Here is a 16,796-nt window from a genome sequence, read left to right on the forward strand (position 1 = left end):
GTGGTTCTTTAACTCTACTGTTATGCTTTTTCATTTTGCAACCAACACTGTAAGGCAGGCCGCAGGATCACAGGATGTTAAGGGTTGGAAGGGACCTCTGGAGATCAAGTCCAACCCTCCTGCCAGAGCAGGACCATAGAACCTAGACACAGGAACACATCCAGATGGGTCTGCAAAGTCTCCAGAGAAGGAAACTCCATAACCTCTCTGGGGAGCCTGTTTCAGTGCTCTGTGACCCCCACAGTGAAGAAGTTCCTCCTCATGTTGAGGTGGAACCTCCTGTGCTGGAGTTTATATCCACTGCCCCTTGTCCTATCACAGGGTGCAACTGAGCAGAGCCTGTCCCCTCCCTCTTGACCCCCAGCCCTCAGATATTTATAGACATTTATTAAATCCCCTCTCAGTCTTCCCTTCTCCAGACTACAAAGCCCCAGGGCTCTCAGCCTCTCCTCACAGGGCAGTGCTTCAGACCCTCAATCATCCTGGTAGCTCTGGTAGCCACGTTTGATCTTTTGCTGGACCGGACAAGCCACACTCACCAGCTGTTTGGTTAGTGAACAGATATGACGGATTTTCTTTCTTAACCTCTGCAGCTGGCCATCTCCTCCATCTCACCTCTGCTGAGGTCAGTCCTTCAGGTTGTTCCTACCCTTACTTAAGGACCAGACCTTCCAGTACCCATGCTGGGCATGCACCAGTGGTGGATCTCTGAGAGCAGTGCTGCAGATTGCTGCTCACACTGGTTCAGCATCCCAGCAGGATGTATGTGTATTCTTGGCTCAAGCATAGGCAAGGCCAGAAGCCCAATAGCCCAGTCCAGCAAGCACATGTCCTGGGTTGTCTGATTTATTGGCCAGCACTGTTGTGAGTCTGGTGTTAGTAGTGAGGGTGGATCTTATGGACTTGGGTTGGTGTGAGCCAGCTCTTTGCCTCACAGTTTGTCGCTTTTGGGGGTTTCAGAGCTGCCTCCAAAGGCAGACTCCTTTGTTAAGTGAGTTTGCAATCCAGATGTAGCCTGATTTTAGGATGAGGGATCAGACAGTTGCAAAAGGAGTATGAAAGAAGATGGGAGAAGACTCCTGGCTGCCTGGTCCCCATGGAAGAGCAGGTGCTCTGGCCAGCAGTGTGACTCTAATTAGAGTATGGCTAAAGAAGGAGAGGGCGGGAGAGAAGGAATGTCTTGCTGCAAAGAGGGAGACTGAAACTCATCCTCAGACCTCTGCTCACTCACTGCTCCCAGGCACAGAAAAGCAGCCTGGATGTGGCTGTGCCCCTACTAGTCCCTGGTGTCTCCTTCAGCCTCTCCCTCTTGGCTCAGTTCTTTGAGGTTGCTGGTTTCCTGGCTGTGAGCAGAAGGTGTTTTTGCTGGAGAAGGTTGTAGCCTGAGGGTGGATCAAGAGTAGGAGACAGAAGAGGGGAGGAGTCATAAATCAATGCTGATAAATAAAAGGCCTCACTTCTTCAGTCCAAGGTCCAGGACGCTGGGAGAGCTGCCCCTCAGACAAGAGCTGCAGGCTGGTGGGGAAGCAACAGCTTAGTGAGTATGCAGGGACTGCCTTGCTTTGCCTGGACAGCTGCTCATTATTAATGCCTTTCTGATGTTTCACAGCTGAAAAGTATTAGGAGTGGTTGCTATGGCATGTGTAACATTGTGATTCTCTGCTCCAGCAGGAGGCAGGTCAGAGGGCTGCTTTTCTGATCTCCTCTTTATTTGGGGGACTGCAAATATTTTCCCAGCATTGGCAGGCAATTCATCTTAGCTCCTCTGTTGCTTTTTCTAACCTGTCAATGCTGCTGGAAAGCAGGGGGATTGGGCTCACTGTGCTGTGTGGTGTGTTACCTCTGGGGCAGCTCCCTGATGCTAGGGAGGGGAGATGTCTGCTGGAGAAGTATGAAGTGGCAGGGGGAGTAGAAAGGAGATGTACTTTTGCAAGGGACAGTATTCCCCAAAGAAAATTTGTTGGCAGAAAGCTGTGAGGCTGGCATGTTCATTCAACTCTTGGAAAATGCATTACTTCTCTGGTGAAAAATGAAACATTTGGGTTAAAGTGGCGGGTTTGGCTCTTCTGCTGTGGTTAATGGCAGGGTGTGCTCTAGGTATTCTCGGACCAGAGTCCTCTGAAATGGCAGCAAAGTCTTCCAGGGAGCCAAAGACTGCCCTGAGTGAAGATAGATATATAAAGAAGGTTTGGCTGGAAAGTGTCTTGGAGTTTCCCACTATGTGGCCTCACCATCATTTCAAAGTTTTACTCTTTGTGCCCCACTGCTTTCCCACTGGGGTCTCTCCTCCAGCCTCTCCTTCAAGCCTCCCTTTCTTGGCAGCTCCCATGAGCTCCCAGAGTGTATAAGACATTCAGAAAACCTATCAGATTCACATTCAATATTTGACTCCAAAACTGTGGGCTCTAAGGAATGTAAACAATCCCAGTGCAGAGAATTTCCTTAAAGTGACCAGGAGTGGCAGGGGATGGAGGGACAGCAGAAAAGTCTCAATTCTCCTCTGAACTTTGTGTCTATAGCAAATTTCTGGCTTCTGCCCCAGTGTATCCTCATCTCAGTCTAAGCACTAAATGGGCAGGGCATAGATGGTGTGGAGGGTCATTGATGGTGCAGATTTGAGCAGCTTTCTGTGTGGGGTGGGATGATGGGGAAGAAATGCAATTGTTTCTCTTTGGTCTGAAGTTGAAGGCCCTGCTCTGTTTCTCTCTCAGAGAACAGAGGCTTCAGAGAAGGGCCATGAGTTTGGTATTGAAAGGGTAAGATGTAAAGGCCAGAGTAATGCAAAGTTCTGGGAGCTGCTATCAGCTCGATGGAAAAATAATTATCTCTCCAGCAGAAGGATCCTTCTAGGTTGCTGCTTGTCACTTCTGGAGCAGTAAAGTAGGAGAGGGAAAGGGGCAGGAGGGTTGGATTCTTCCTCTGATGACTGGCAGATTGGGACTGCAGTGGAGGCTATCTGGAGGGAGGGGGAGAGAGTGGGGAGGGAATGTTGGAAGCCTCATTCTCCATGACTCCATCGGCAAGGCTGACAGAACAGTCTGGGATGAGCGTATCCAAACAGAGGATGGTGAGGGCAAAGAGGGCAGATCAGAGGAGAAATTAGAAAGGCAAACATTTACATTTGGGATCAGCACACACCTCTCCCTCTGAGTTTCTGGCAGCCCCTGAAATTCCTTCCACTTGTGCAGGCCAGCTTTTCTGGTCATGGAGTGTTGGTGACATGCTTGCCTGCAAATTATGGCCACCAGCCATGAACTAGAAGAGAAATAGGGCATGCCCTCTCCTTCCTGAAAACCTGATTCAGTCTGCTAATAGAGGGTGTTTTGTAATGGCTCTGTGAAGAGTTTGGACCAGCCAGCCATTGCCTTTCCCAGGCTTTTTCATGGGTGTATTCCTAGCTCTGTTTTCATAATAAACATTTCACTGCTAATCTTGCAGGCATCCCAGGATCTCCAGCTGCCCTCAGTGGGAAGAGTGTGAGACAGAGAGAGAGAAAGAGCAAGAGTGAGAGATTCCTTCCTGCACTGGCACGATGCGTACTCTCATCATCCTTACACTGCTGGCTGTCTTGGTGGTAGCTGCTATGTGCTATGGTAGGTGACCTCTTTGATGGATAAAGTGATAAATCCAAGCCTGCAGACATGTTTGGGTCTGTGCAGACGTTTTTTATTCAACTTTGTTTCTTCTACCCCCTTACTTTGATCTCCTGCCTGCTTTTCTTCTCTTGTGTCAGATCCTCATAGCCCTACTCCAGAACTGTCAATTCCAGCCATTGCAGTTTGTGGTCCAGAGTGCTTCAGGCCCTTCCTCTCTGTTCCATCTCACCTCACAGATTGTTCTTCATCCTACCTGTCTGTTGTCTGGACTGCAACAAGAGTTCTTGTTTTTAACTCTTCCTTGTTAATGGGGAGACTTCCCTCTCTCCTTTTGTACTATCAGCTACTTTTCCCAAGACACAATTCCATACTGATGGAATCAAGGTTCTGTTTCATGCAAGAGTCAAGCACATCTCACTATGCACTGTGCTAATCCATTCTCTAAGAATGACAGGCTTTGAAGGTAAGCAGGGATCACATCCACCATGCTGTCAGGAACATGAAAGTGAGGAGCTGTACTTGAGAATCACACACTAGAAGAGCAAGCACAAGCCTTGAAGCCCTGGCAAAGACACCAGGTAGCTGCATTCACCCTTTGCCTAAACACCCTAAACTCCTCATATAAATGCTAGGCCACACCACTGATCCCTTTCTTTCCCTTTTAAACCTGGCTTCTCTGATTTGTGTGCTCATGTTCTATTGATCTGTGGTATGTAAAAGACTGTAAATGCCATCAATAGTGTCTTACCACATGTTTTGTTCTTTTTTTCCCCCAGAGTCCCATGAGAGCATGGAATCCCATGAGTATCTCAGTAAGAGACTGCTTTACTATTTTCTTGAATTTCAAGTGTGCTACAGACATCTTCAGGACCATTTCCTTACTGTAGGGTTAAAAAGGCAGAATCACTCAACCCAGGGAAATTTAATTTACTGGGTGACGGAGATTCAGGATGAAAAGGAAGAGAGTTGAAACAAAAAAGACTTCACATGTTTGGGCACAAGTACATACCATTGTTTTGCACAGGGTATAATGAGAAACGGAAAACAAAAACTCATGAGCTTAGTTCCCTGCTTTACGCACCTAAAACAGATTAAGTGACACTAGAAAAGGATGGTGCTCGAAAACCTCCAGGATGAGCATGAGAAAAGCTACTGCAGGAGCCAGTGACACGATTTATTCTCCCCCAAGGACAGGGAGAGCCTTAGCACCTTGGAAGAAGCAGGTGGGATGTGTGGGCAGGAGGGATCTGTTGCTTGTAGTGTCACAGGAAAAGCATGAAAGGGTGGAGACTCTCACTCTGGAACAAACAATATCCTGGAGAGGTTGGAGAACAGATGGATTGAAACTAAAAATAAATTAGATCATCTGAAAGAAGGACTTCACAAAGCAGTTAGTCAGGAGCACAAAGGCCAGGACCAGACATCCACAGATCCTGAACTCTGCAGTAGAACCATGATGTTTCTCAAAAGGGATGGAAAGGACCTTCAGGCACATCAGTCCAAAGCTACCACACAGACTACTCAGTGTCTCTCTTTGGAAGCAGATAGACTTTAACAAGGCCTTTCCTGTTTTCACCTGTAATTTCACAGTCCTGGTAATTTTGCCTAGACCTCCCATGGTCTGTGCAGCTTGGCACCTACCTCTTGGTCAAGCTCCACTCACTTAGAGGGATTGTGGCAGCAAAATCACAATAGTTTTCCCCTGGGTGACTTGAGCAACAGCAGACCAAGAGCAGTATGTGCCCTTCCCTGCAGGCTGCACAAGCCAGAGGAAGAGCCTGTGCACAAAGCAGCAGGGTGGACAGCAGGGAACATTAAAAGATCCTGGGAGCAGGGACAGGGAGGCTGTTATAAATGTGGAAGCTAGCTTTTGTTGAAATCTGGCCTTGAAAAAGTGCAGTAGCTAATCTGAACACATCTGTGCCTTCTCAGATCCCTTCATCAGCAGGCGAAGGGCCAACGACTTCATACAAGCTGATGGGAGACTGGAAGCCATCTCTCAGGAGAGGTAAGGCATGACCTCAGAACACTGAGGATGGGAGTGAGGAGAGGTCTTTCACTGTGAAGGACAGCCTGGTATCAGGAGTGGCAGTCATGAGCACTTCTGAGAAGCCTTAGCCCCTCTCTCAATGTGAGATGCCTGCCAAGTTAAAGAAAGAAAGTCAGAGTCACAAAGGAAGCTCAGTTTGAGATCTTGTTCTAGTCCTCACATCTCAGGCAGAATTTGCATGACCTTTTCTAAATCAAAAGGCCATCTGGGGACCTCTTTCTCTCATCTATAAAATGCAGCTATAGGCAGTTTCATGCCTTATGGAGGGCTTATGAAGATAAAGCCTGAAGCACAGAAATCATCTTAGTGAGGTGTCAAGGCAAACCTTCTTTGCAGTAGCAGGTGGCTGTTTGGAAGTTGTTTAAGACCTTTGTTCCATACGTGAATCTAGGGAAAAATAGAAGAGCTGAGACAGCATGCTAGAGGGACTGCTGAGGGTAGTCTCCTCCTCAGGTAGACTCTTCCTCAGGTTGAGACAGGACCCACCTCTCTCTACCCACCACCCTACTTAGTCCTCAAGTGGCAGATTACCTGAGGAGGCAAAATGTTCCTGCTGTAATCCCTGGGTGCAATGAACACAGAAGGTAGTGTGCTAAGTAAGAGCTTGGTTGCTGAATGAAGGAATCTGGGGATGGACCCTTAATCCTGGTGGTGGGTGGTAAGGCAGGAAAGGGCTGTGGGCAGCTATTTAAGATGGCAGCATTAAGCCCTAATCTTCCTTACTTGTGCAGGATCAGGGAACGTGTTAAGGCACCCCGGGAACGTCAGAGGGAGATCTGTGAAGACTACATCCCCTGCAAACAGTACTCTTTGTACCGTGGCTATGCTGCTGCTTACAGGCACTATTTTGACAGGAGGAGAACTAAATAAAGGATGACCTGTCTCCACTCTGGGGCCTGGAGCCTGGGGTATAAAAAAAAAAAAAAAGCCTGCTCTGAAACGTGCTCAGTTGCTTGTGTCCCTGTATGTTACCCTGCCTGCTGCTTCTCTCCCATGTAGCCATGGTTTCCTACACTGTGTTAATTAGTGCTGAGCTGATGTAGCAGAGATCAGATAGAGTTCAGGATGTGGGTGTTTACTGCACAATAAATTGCTGGTTTGATACTATCTTCTCATGAATCACAGTATTGGGGGGTAGGGGGGGCAGCTGCCTCTGTGATTTTCCATCAAGAAGCTGAGTTTATCACAGAAGGTGGTGTGGATTATGGGGAAAAAAAGTCAGTACGCTGCAATCACATGTTTGAAAGGATCTACAATGTTTGTGTGCCTGAGTCTACAAGTGGCTGCTTTTGGAGATCACTGGCAAATTTCAAATCCCAATCTTAAGACATCTCAAAATGGTGTGGTGTTCAGAAGGCAAGGTGAGATCCACCTTTTGAAAATGAAATCCATAGTGTCTTTTGTCATTGGGGAAACAACATTCAGAAGGTGCTTTTTTTAATCTTAAAAACAAAGTTAAGGTAAGAGTTAGTGACCAAAAAAAAAAAGAAGCTTGTAAACTCCATCTTGTTTAGCCAGCTACACTGAGGTCCTGATGTAGGTTGCTGCTGTAGAAAAGAATGTGTGGCCCAGACTTTGTTCAATTTTCCTTACTTCCACTTAGAATTGATTCTGGTAATGTTAGAAAGCTGCAGAAACCAAAGGTGAAGAGAAGCTCCAGGTAGTAAATAAACTCAGTGTTTGGGATCAAACTAATTTTTTTTTCACCTACAGCAATTCCCTGTTACTGTTCATAACTCATTTGAAACCAAGATGTGGCCTGACCCTGTGCACAGGTTGCTCAGCACCTCCTGGCCCATTGAAGACTGAGCATGACCACTGCTGGGGGGTGACCAGCAACAGGGCACCTCCCAGATCCTGTCCCCACACCAAGAGGCATCAGCACTGACATTCAGTGCTGCTCTGGGCTGGTCAGCAGCCACAGGAGCTTGGATACTCCTCGGTGTAGGGTGTGTGTAGGAGACATCTTCTATCTCAGCTCAGCACAGATGAATTAGATGTTCGGATCTCCAGGCTTCCACAAGCATCTGTAAATTATAGACAGGGAAAAGATTCATTACATGCTATCAAAGACCATGAGATATAAAGTATCAAATTGTTGATTAATCTGTGAAATTAAGTCTAAGGCAAATCCATCTGAAATTAAGTCTAAGGCAAATCTATCTGCTGCATGCATCTTCTTCCAAAATATGCTTTAAGGCTTTGCCAGCTTTGAAGATGAACTTCTGGAAAGATATGTGAGTTATTTATTGCAAACACTTCTGACAGGAAACTCCACCGTGACAGCTGCTAAAGTTTTGTGCAAAGGCAAAAGTGAGAGGTAAATGAGTCTAAGGGAAAAAAAAATCCATATGGATTAGATATATGTGCACCCACACTTGTTCTGCATTTTCCCAAGTAGGTGAATCATAGAATGGTACAGGTTGGAGAGGACCTCCAAAGCTCATCCAGTCCAACCTCCTCGCAGTCAGCAGGGACATCCCCAACTAGATGAGGTTGCCCAGGGCTTTGTTGAGCCTCGCCTTGAATATCTCCAGGGAAGGAGCCTCAACTGCCTCCCTGGGCAACCTGTTCCAGTGTTCCACCACCCTCATGGTAAAGAACTTGTTCCTAACATCCAATCTAAATCTGCCCTTCTCTAGTTTGAAGCCGTTGCCCTGTGTCTTGCCACTGCAGGCCCTTGTAAACAGTCTCTCCCCACCCTTCCTGTAGGTCCCCTTCAGGTACTGGAAGGTTGCTATTAGGTCTCCCCGGAGCCTTCAGCTCCCTCAGCCTGTCCTCGTAGCAGAGGTGCACCACCCCCTTGATCATCTTATGATCAGCTGGCACAAAACTTTCATACCCTAAAGTCAACAAGTGTGCAGTGTCTGGATTTGACCTGACACTGTGACACTACCCAGACAGAAGGCACAGTGTCAGTGCTGTCTAGGTCTGTGTCCAGAAATATCTCCCAATTCCAGCCTCTGATTTACCAGTATAAATAATGAATAATACCAGAGATTACTGTGGGATGTGAGTAGTGTAAGCAACAAACAAGCATTTCTAAAAGACTACATGCTGGTTAGAAATCTTGGGGAAAGCTGAGAGGACAAAGTAAAGCTGTTTGGATTACTATTGCAATGGTATATTGTTATTCTTTCAATGTCGTTTATTTTTAAAGTGTTACTCTTTAAGATACTTTTTGCTGGAAGTTGTCAGGATATATATTCAGACTTTCCTGGACTGTAGAAAAGTTGTTGTTATTATTATTTTTTCCCCCAAATCCTGAAATGCCTCTAAGTTAAAAGTGTTTCTAAGGATTGGCAAAATCCCTAATGGCCCTGCCTGCCCTTGGAAGCCTTTTAGGCTTGAATTCTGTAACTCTTGGATGTGTCTTTTGCATGTGGAGCTGAGGAGGACTGAATATGATGGAGAAGCAGATGTGATCCATATGCTGTTTGTGGGATATGGCTTTGTGAACTTGGAGGGTTTAGGGAGTATTGGAGATAGGCTGCAGAAGAGTCCTTGCAGGACTCTTCATGTACCAAGTAAACACAGCCACTTATGTCCTGAAGAATACAACACTTTTGGAATCTAATGGTTAATGAGGTTTTTAGACAAGAGAAGCCAAACTAAAGCCTCCAAACTAGGCAGATTTCCAGGAAGTAAAAGGAGAGGCTCTCCCTCAGGCTAACTACTGGAGTTCCCAACGGATAATCTCAGCTCTTTGAAGTGGTTTGATGAGAATCTCTGAAGCAAAAAATCTACTTTGTGCTTGTTCTGTGCAAACTGTTTCATGGGTTTCTTTACTCTTCAGGGGAATGGGTCAGGGTGGAGTGGGGAAAAGTGTCATCACTGGGTCCAATCTCATTTGTTTTTCCACATTAAAGAGCCCCATCACACAAAAAGAGCTTCTCTACCTCGGGGTGTGCTGGTCTCTTTCCTGGCTTTCTAGCAAGAAACTGATTTGCTTTCATGTTTATAATAAAACTGGCTTTTAAAAACCCAGTTGTTTTCCTTCAACAGTCCTGTTCAAAACCTCAGATGAAATCTTCCTGAAGCAGATGTCAAGGTGGCTGCCAGGACCTAGTATCCCCTGGCCCAAAGGACGGACTTTGTTTTGGAGCTCAAACACAGGAACACAAGCCAGAGAAATGAGCTCTCCAGGATATAAACTGCTGCCTGAAGGCAAGCTGCAGAGAACTTCAGTAACCTCCAGGAAAGCTCTGAGATTAAGGAGCCTAGTGCAGCCAAAGAAGACATGAGGAGTCTGCTGGCACTGCTGATGGTGACTCTGGCCCTGGCAGTGCTCTGCTGTTGTGAGAAAGGTAAGGGAGACATCTTCCTGGGAAGACTCAGGAGCTCTGCTCAACCCTGCAGCTTTGGGGGAGGAGGTGCACTGCTGGTCATTGCTCAACTTCAGATCTCTGTCTGAGAGACAGAGCATGGATGAGAGAGATCTTAGGGACTGAAAGCCTCATCTCTTGCTCAGCACTTTCTTCCACTGGTCAAACACCACCTCCTCCCAGTTTCACTAGTGTTGTTTAATAATAATAATAATAATAATAATAATAATAATAATAATAATAATAATAAATTATTATATTATTATAATAATAGCAGCAACAATAATGATGATTATGATAATAATAATAATTTTATATAATGTTGAGGCATTAAGCCAGTTTGGCATTTAGGTGAACCAACAAAGGTATGCTGGATGCTCACTTTTTTTTGACAGAGGGTTTTGTGGCAAGCAGATTTGTGTTGACCATGGGGAGAGGGGTTTTGTGCCTGCCAGCTCTTGAATGCAATAGGATCACAGCTATTGAGTCAAGGCTTCTCCTGCAGGGAAATGTGGGAAGTGGAGAACTTCTGGAGAAAAGAGAACCTGCTCTTGGTGGTTAAAAAGGAGGGATTTGTCATATTGAACTAAGAACACATCACATTTGAAGGTGATTTAGCGATGGTAAATTCATCATGAAGAAATTGTAATGTAGTGGCAGCTCTGCAGCTGATGACATGAGAGGGAAGGGAGGAAAGAGCAGGAAAAAAGAGTATTTTCTCTTTACAGCAGGAAAACAGAAAGTGAGCAGCAGAGAGCTCTGTCTTTTCCTGGTTTATCTCATTTAGAGTTAAATTTTGTTCACTCCTTGGCATTGCTATGTCCTGTTCTGGAGTGGCAAACATATCATGTTTGATCAGTCTTTTTCTCATTTTTTTTTTTCACTTCTGAGTACATATCTGCTTTTTGAAATCATTATTATGTCCCATGAATGCCTAACGACCTTGGAGGAACTTCTAATTTTATTTTACTGTTTTGATCCAAGGAATGCAAACATTGTTTAAAAATAGCACTACACCCAATCCTTGTCACACTTTTTTTTTTTTTATAAGCACAGTTTTAATTTTTTGTTGTTGTTTGGGGTTTTTTGTTGTTGTTTCAAGAGCCTCTTTTCTGCCTATAAGTGCACTTATGGCAAATACCTGGTGACTTCAATGGAACTGTTGAAAAAAAATATGATGAAATAGTGGAAGAAAAAAAAACAACCCTGTGAAATAGAGCAGTTTGGGAGAGCCAAGATTAGATGACCACCCATTTCTCTTAGAGAACACTTTCCTTGGATGTTTGCAAAGAAAATTAGGGATTAGGACCGAAAACAGAAATAGTGTCTAAATTCCTTTTGGAAGGCCTGGTGAGTCAGGTACCTCAAACCTGAACCAGAAATCTGTGATGACAGAGTTGTTCCTAATTTTTGATCTTATTTCTCTTCCCTATCAATATCTTGTAATTTCTTCCCAGAGTTAAGGAAATCTCTCTTTCCAGAAAGAGCTATCTTTAGGTACTGTCCAAATCTGAGGTTTTGCTCAAATGCTCACCCTAGCCCTATCCGTCCCTGCTCTTAGCAAGGATGGAGGAGAAAAATCTTCCTCTGGCTTCCACAGTGGTTAAGTGTTTGTTGTATCATTTAATCTGGCTCAGAGGAAGTTGAAATAGAGCAAATCTGGGCATAACAGGTGAATTTTTCTGTGGTAGAGAAGTTTTAAAATTATATTCTATTTCTAAATTGTAAGCGTTAATAAACCAATCCCTCCCGTTTTGGGAGGAACAGACCTTCTGGAAAAGTGGGGGTGAAATGGACCCAGCCAGCAGGCAGAGGGATTTAGTTACAGAGTGGAGCAGAGGAGGAAGACTCACAAGCAAATTTCTTTCTCTCTGTCTGTCTGTTTTCCAGATCCCAATGGCCCCCCAGGATCTCCCAGTGCTGACAGTGAGTATATTGTTGTGACTGATGCTCAGCTCCATTCTCCTGTGTCTGCCTCCCCTTTGATAGTTTCAAGGGGTGAATAAGAACTGTGCTGGGTCCCTCTAGCTGCTCCTTTTTTATCCCCTCATTGCTGTAGCCCCTGAGGTGCAGGAGCACCTGCAGCAGTGGGGCTGCCTTTCACAGCCATGGGGGCCTGAGACACCAGGGAGGTCAGGTTCTCTCCATCAGCAGCCCAGTATCACTCTGAGAGTGCTAGTGCCATAGCCTGCATCTCCACAACCTCTGAGCAGCCCCCAGGCATGACAGGAGTCCTTCAAGGTGTTAGCAACTGGATGTATCTGCACTCTGTGATCACAGGGTGGTCAGAGTAGACTGATATGGACAGTCTGTCTGCTTCAGAGACCTATTCAAGGTGACTGCTGCACTGTTAAGAATGCAGAACCTGCCTCTGGGCCTCCAGGCACTGGTGTTTTGGGTGTGCTGAGCAGTCAGTCCGGTGTGCAGAATCACAGAGCAGAAAGGTTGGTGCCACACAGCAACAGTGTGACATCCCTGCCAAATGCCACAACCTGGAGAGTGTGAAAGCAAGTGCTTTTGTTGGCTGCTGCTGAGGGGTGCAGTCCCTCCCGTCACGTCACCTAGGACATGGGGATTTGTGCACCTTGAGATGTTCACAGCTTTGGCAGCAAACTGATCCTGGCAGAAAGCTGTATGGAAAATACCTTTCGTTCTGCCCTGTCTCTGTCTCTCCTTTCTCATGCTTTAAAGGATAACATTGCTGCTGAGGAGCATGAAAGCTGGTGTTTCTCCAGTGAGCAAATACAAACATTGACTGGGCAAGGGGAAAAAAAAACCCAAACAAAAAAAGAATGCTCAGGGCAAGGTGTTTTCTGACACCTTATCAACTGGCAGTTTCTGTGTAATCATTATTTTGATCCAGACTAAACCCCAGCTTGCTAGAAAGGAGGCGCCTCTCACCTGCCAAACAGAAACACAGCCAAACATCCCATGATCATAAGTGAAGAGCATAAATCTCACCAGAGGGGAGGCCTTAGAAACTTCTTCCCTCTGTGACAGTGACAATGGCAAACACTCATTCCCCTGCTGCAACGTACTGGTGTGCAGCTGCCTGGATTGCTGGTGTGCTAGCACCTGTGCACACCTCTGCTGATGTGGCTTCATCCCATGGATTGAGATTGTGCTGTGCTGAGCCCTTGCTGAGGATGAAGAGTGAAGTGGCTCTACCTGCTGTTTGTGGGGTGCTCTACACCACAACCACAAGGCAGAAATCCCTAGGGGATTGAAATCCAAGGGAGAAAACAAGAAACTGCTCTGACATGGTATCTTAGCAGAAGCCAGGAGCCAATGTTGTCATGGCAGAAAGATCTTTCACGTTCTTCAAGTCCTGAACACCAGGATATTCACACCTTCTGGGTCTATGTCTCATTATTAGTTTATATCTTTTTATTTATATATCATATAAATAAATATCATTTATATATCATTATTTTATATCTTTTTTCTTTCATGGAACCCTGCACATGAGATCATTGATATTTCCATGTACTGCCTGTTGCTTATATCTTGTTAGAGGCATTTTTAAGACTCATTAGGCTGGTATCCCACATCACTCTCAGTCTAAGTGAAAATCATAGAACCAGAGAATCATAGAAGGGTAGGGGTTTGAAGACAACTCTGGAGATCATCGTGTCCAAACTTCCTGCCAAAGCAGGACCACCTAGAGCAGGCCACACAGGAATGGGTCCAGGCAGGTCTTGAAAGGCTCTAGAAAAGGAGCATCTACAATCTCTACAGAAAGGAAGAGAGAGGTTGCCATTCCCTTAATGTTCTCCTTAGTCATTAGTCCTTGTGATTTTGCCTTCTGCAGACGTACTGCGGACTCAGATCCTGCTGTGTGATAAGGGAATAGAGTTTATGACAGAAAAGGGCTCTTGCTCCATGTAGATGTGCAGCTTGGAGCGAGGAGGGAGCCCTGAGTGGACAGTGTGGTGGGGGTAAATGAATGGGCAGTTAGGACAGATGGTTCATGACAGCCACCTGCTTGTGAGAAGAGCAGACTGTCCAACTGCAGAGGTTAGGCTGGTCCCTGTTTCTCATAGGCCATGGCCCTGCATTTTCTAACCCACTGCATCCTCTCTTGCTAGGCATCAAGATTAAAAAAGAAGTTGCCAACACCTTTGTGAAGAGGCAGAAGAGATCCAGCCTGTATGAACGGTAACAACTCTCCAGTCAGGCTGAGAGCTGGATTCTGGACCTGTTCTGAAGAGGGGGTGGGAAGGCAACAAGACATGACAAGGCATTAATTTGTTGTACATCTATGTTATTACCTTCCCGTGTCAAAAGTAATAATGGCTGCAGGAGACACTCATTGATAGAGAAATAGCTCTTTTCCCCCCCCATAAATATTGGTTTGGGAGCTCATAGCTGAACTGTGATATGCCTCCCAGGGAAGAAGACAGTACCAGCTGTCTGGGCTAGCCATAAGAGGGACACCAGGATATAAATTAGAAGTGCTCTAATCTGCAGGGTCATCAGAGACAGCTTCCAGGATAATGAACATGACAGAGCCTTGGTCATTACTTCTGGCTCCCTACAAGAGTACACATCTCTGTTGCAAGGATGAGGCTGGATCACAATGGTTGTTCTTTCTGAAACTGTAAATGCTACAGCCTTTTTTTGCAAAAATCCTAAGCACAAAGTCTTGGAGAAATCCTAGCTATAAACATTTGCAGAAATTTGGGGTCATCCAAGAATGTTCTTCACTTTTTTTTTTTTTTCCTGAAAGAGCTTGTTAAGTCACTGCCTCATATAGGCCTGTGCAAAAAGAATTGTTATTCAATCCTTCTTTGGACTAGAGGGATAATCTTGTCTTTTAGACAATAGAAGACTGGGAGACCCAATCTCTGGCAGTACTCTGGATCAGAGTATTGCAGCAGAGGAAACAACTCATGTTGAAACCTGCAGTGAACTTAAAAGATGAAACTGTACTGACTATCCCCTCACAGGTAGGGCATCATAAAAGTAGCTTCTCCTATAAGCATTAATCAGGAAGGACTGAGCTCAGGGTATAACTTTGTCATGAAGTAAAGTTAGTCTGGAAATACAAGTGGAACAAATGGAATTAAAGGGTACTGCAGGTTATACCAAATACAGAAATAAAGTAACATTTAATGAGCTACAGGTGGGACTTCTCCTGTAGCACTGTGTGTAGTCATCAGGAAAGGTTAACCAAACCTGGAACAGGAGTTGAGAAGGAAATCTAGAGAGTATAGCTGAGACTAAAACATGTGGGCTTGCTTAGCCTGATTAAAGAAAAGCTGAGTGGAGATAGTGTCACTGTTAGCAACAGGAAAGATGATTAAAAGAAACTCCTTAAGCTAAAGGAAAAGTGGTCGTAAACTAGGAGAAAATAAAAGGAAGCAGGTAATAAATTAAAAAAAAAAAAAAAGAAAAGAAAAAGGAAAGATTCCTGGGTAGTTGGGGAATAAGGCTGGGGACAAAACCCCTAACACCAGCTGCTTCTGTTGTCTCCTTTGATCATAAAAATCTCAAAAGCAATTGCTTTAAGTTGGATTCAGTGCCAACTTTTCCCAACAGTTGGGAAATTTACAGTCTTGTAAATTAACCTACCTCGAGAAACCCCCTGTTGGGGCACCCTGGAGAATCACTCTTCTCATGTTAGTGTCATGGGTGTGAAACCTTTCCAGCCACATCAATTGAATCTGCTGAATGGCATCTCTCTCTCTCTCTCTTTCTCTCTCTGTCTGCTTCAGGTACTTTGAGTATTACAAAAGCCCAATGGAGCAGATGCATGAGCGCTGTGAAAACTACCCTCCCTGTGACTATCTCTCTGACCAAATAGGATTTTACATGGCCTACAATCGTTTCTTTGGGAGATACTAAGGATGAGATGATCACTTCTTTCACTCTGAACCCCTCAGGAGAAAGAAGGCTGTGGGCTGGAAGGAAGGAAGAAAAACACGTAAACTGGGGCTGCCTTCTGATTTCTCCCTACCCAGCTGGAACTTCAAGGCAATAATTATCCAAGTTGTTGAGCTGCTGTTAGCTGTCTTCCTTTCATCAAAACCCATTTATCTTCTGTCATATTTTGTGGTGTTTTGAGCTTCACCAGAAGTGATTGAGAAGACTGTCTTACGCCTTTCCACTTGAAATTCCTTGATGCAGCAGGTGAAAAGAAACTGTGATTCAGCTCAAGAAAATCAATGTATGCCTTGGAAACATAACAAGACCTTTTGTCCCCTTCTGCAAAATGCAGAGTGTTTGTAAAAGGAGAATGTCACAACATGTGTAAATAGAAATGCTGATGGATCTCATTGTGGGGTGCTCACTAGGAAGAAGGTAGAAGGGCTGCCTCCTGTTACTGAACTGGGCAAGTTCAGTACTTTCAGGTAGTATAATCACTCTAAATATGTGGCAGTGTAGGATCATTTTGCAAAGGTAGAGGTGTGGAAACACTCTCACATTGCCAGAAATCAGGTTCTAGTACACTTTTCTGATTATTCTGTCACAAAATTTGCCTGTATACCAACAAGAGAGAAATCCTCAGAGGTGTTTTTAAGGAGTCATTTGAGATGAGCCCTTCCATTTGTACTCTGCATTCAGGGACTACAAAATAACCCCTTGGAAATATCTTGGTTTTGTTACAGTTTTCTGGTGAAACTGAATATACCTAAACAAAATAAAAAATGATCTCTTCCTTTCTGATATTTTAGCCTTTATGCTTGAAACAAAATTGTCAAATATTCTCCAAAGAAAGCAAAGTAATAAAGAGCAATAGATGTTATGAAACAAAACCAGTATCAGTTCAAGGATGGATTGAAATTGGGTCAGCATTTAGTTTGTTCAAAGCACTTTGTATCT

At 44.9% G+C, this 16,796-nt stretch overlaps 2 protein-coding genes across 2 annotated transcripts; both read left to right on the plus strand.

Moving 5' to 3' along the window:
• The first annotated feature begins 1,507 nt into the window (after window positions 1-1,507).
• On the plus strand, window positions 1,508-6,737 carry MGP (matrix Gla protein). Its single transcript, XM_054386905.1, has 5 exons — window positions 1,508-1,537; window positions 3,439-3,593; window positions 4,373-4,408; window positions 5,529-5,604; window positions 6,378-6,737. Exons 2-5 carry the CDS (start codon window positions 3,533-3,535, stop codon window positions 6,514-6,516), a joined length of 312 nt encoding a protein of 103 aa, XP_054242880.1. The 5' UTR covers window positions 1,508-1,537; window positions 3,439-3,532; the 3' UTR covers window positions 6,517-6,737.
• A 3,149-nt stretch (window positions 6,738-9,886) lies between these two features.
• On the plus strand, window positions 9,887-15,818 carry BGLAP (bone gamma-carboxyglutamate protein). The gene is made up of 4 exons (XM_054386955.1): window positions 9,887-9,953; window positions 11,862-11,897; window positions 14,060-14,129; window positions 15,689-15,818. The coding sequence occupies exons 1-4, from the start codon at window positions 9,887-9,889 to the stop codon at window positions 15,816-15,818; spliced, it is 303 nt and encodes a 100-aa protein (XP_054242930.1).
• Window positions 15,819-16,796: the final 978 nt, after the last annotated feature.

The sequence above is a fragment of the Indicator indicator genome, chromosome 14 (assembly GCF_027791375.1).
Source record: "Indicator indicator isolate 239-I01 chromosome 14, UM_Iind_1.1, whole genome shotgun sequence".
NCBI lineage: Eukaryota > Metazoa > Chordata > Aves > Piciformes > Indicatoridae > Indicator > Indicator indicator.

Coding starts and splice junctions, on each gene's coding strand:
- MGP (XM_054386905.1), top strand. CDS start 3,533: ATGCGTACTCTCATCATCCTTACACTGCTGGCTGTCTTGGTGGTAGCT. Junction 4,409..5,528: donor GGAATCCCATGAGTATCTCA/GTAAGAGACTGC, acceptor GTGCCTTCTCAG/ATCCCTTCATCAGCAGGCGA. Junction 5,605..6,377: donor GAAGCCATCTCTCAGGAGAG/GTAAGGCATGAC, acceptor TTACTTGTGCAG/GATCAGGGAACGTGTTAAGG.
- BGLAP (XM_054386955.1), top strand. CDS start 9,887: ATGAGGAGTCTGCTGGCACTGCTGATGGTGACTCTGGCCCTGGCAGTG. Junction 11,898..14,059: donor AGGATCTCCCAGTGCTGACA/GTGAGTATATTG, acceptor CTCTCTTGCTAG/GCATCAAGATTAAAAAAGAA. Junction 14,130..15,688: donor AGATCCAGCCTGTATGAACG/GTAACAACTCTC, acceptor TGTCTGCTTCAG/GTACTTTGAGTATTACAAAA.